The sequence below is a fragment of the Hyla sarda genome, chromosome 6 (assembly GCF_029499605.1).
Source record: "Hyla sarda isolate aHylSar1 chromosome 6, aHylSar1.hap1, whole genome shotgun sequence".
NCBI lineage: Eukaryota > Metazoa > Chordata > Amphibia > Anura > Hylidae > Hyla > Hyla sarda.
The window spans coordinates 21,969,594-21,970,753 of record NC_079194.1 but is presented as its reverse complement, the minus strand read 5'-3'; the positions used below and the strand labels follow the sequence as shown (position 1 = coordinate 21,970,753).

General features: G+C 52.3%; 1 protein-coding gene across 1 annotated transcript in view; it reads right to left on the bottom strand.

Annotated features, from left to right (window-relative positions):
- Window positions 1–1,160, bottom strand: part of UAP1 (UDP-N-acetylglucosamine pyrophosphorylase 1) — a gene marked incomplete in the record, with an annotated part of 21,069 nt that overhangs the window by 7,448 nt on the left and 12,461 nt on the right. The window contains 1 exon segment of the mRNA XM_056523290.1: window positions 12–188. Within this exon segment, the coding sequence (XP_056379265.1) occupies window positions 12–188 (177 nt within the window).

Here is a 1,160-nt window from a genome sequence, read left to right as displayed (position 1 = left end):
AGAGAATAGCAGGAATCCGGGTGCCATTCTCATCCACAAAGTGCCCCCCTGCGTGAGAACCCAGCAGTGATGTACAGACATGAGCGCGTGCCGCGCCGTACTGGGGTTGTCCTTTCCATTTTGGCTGTCGGCATTTTTCAGCGGTGAGAACCTCTTCCTCGCGGAGGACCTCATACACCACAAACTTCCTGGATGAGAGCAGAAAGAGACAAGGAATTGAGGAGGAGGAGGATGACAAAGCTGCGGTAACTGTATGTAGGATCACCAACATTTTACCTGAACAGGAAAGGGGATAAGTGTCTGATCGCGGGGAATCGCGTCAGTTTGCCAAGGGCTCTGGTTGCCTGGAAAAGTCCGGGATGACCGTCTATGTCTCCTAGGTCTGTATCCACCTTTTCCGGGCCACTGGAGCCTTTGAAAGCTGAACTAATTTATGCAGACTAAAGTAATCAAAAGCGGCAGCTGACGAGGTTCGCTATGAGCCAGTTTACTGTAAATTCGCTCAACTCTAAGAACACCATGACAAGCTTAGGAGGCATTTGCAAGGACTGTAATGAATGACAATCGCCTGGGAACCCCCCAACTGTGCCACACACGGGCCAATCTGAGCCCAGACAGGATTGGCACTCTGCCTCTGAACCCCCTAGATGCCACAGCTGCTACCTACTGCAAGCATCTAAGGGGTTAAATGACTGCATCAGAGTTCTCTCCAAACCAGCATTTCCCCAACCAGGTGCTGCCAGCAAAACTACAACTCCCAGCACGTCAGCAAAGTGGGTTAAAGGGGTACTCCGCCCCTAGACATCTTATGCCCTATCCCAGTGTTTCCCAACCAGGGTGCCTCCAGCTGTTGCAAAACTACAACTCCCCAGCATGCCCAGACAGCCTTTGGCTCTGTCTGGGCATGCTGGGAGTTGTAGTTCTGCAACAGCTGGAAGCACCCTGGTTGGGAAACCCTGCCCTATCCAAATGATAGAGGATAAGATGGATAGGGGTTAAGACCCCCACGATCTTCTTGCAGCACCTGTCGTTCTTTAGACCACTCGCTGTGGCACCGGAGGTTCGTGACGTCATGGCAATGCCTCCTCAATGAAAGTCTATTGGAGGGGCGTGGCAGCGTCACACCCCCTCCCATAGACTTGCATTGAGTGGGATTGTGT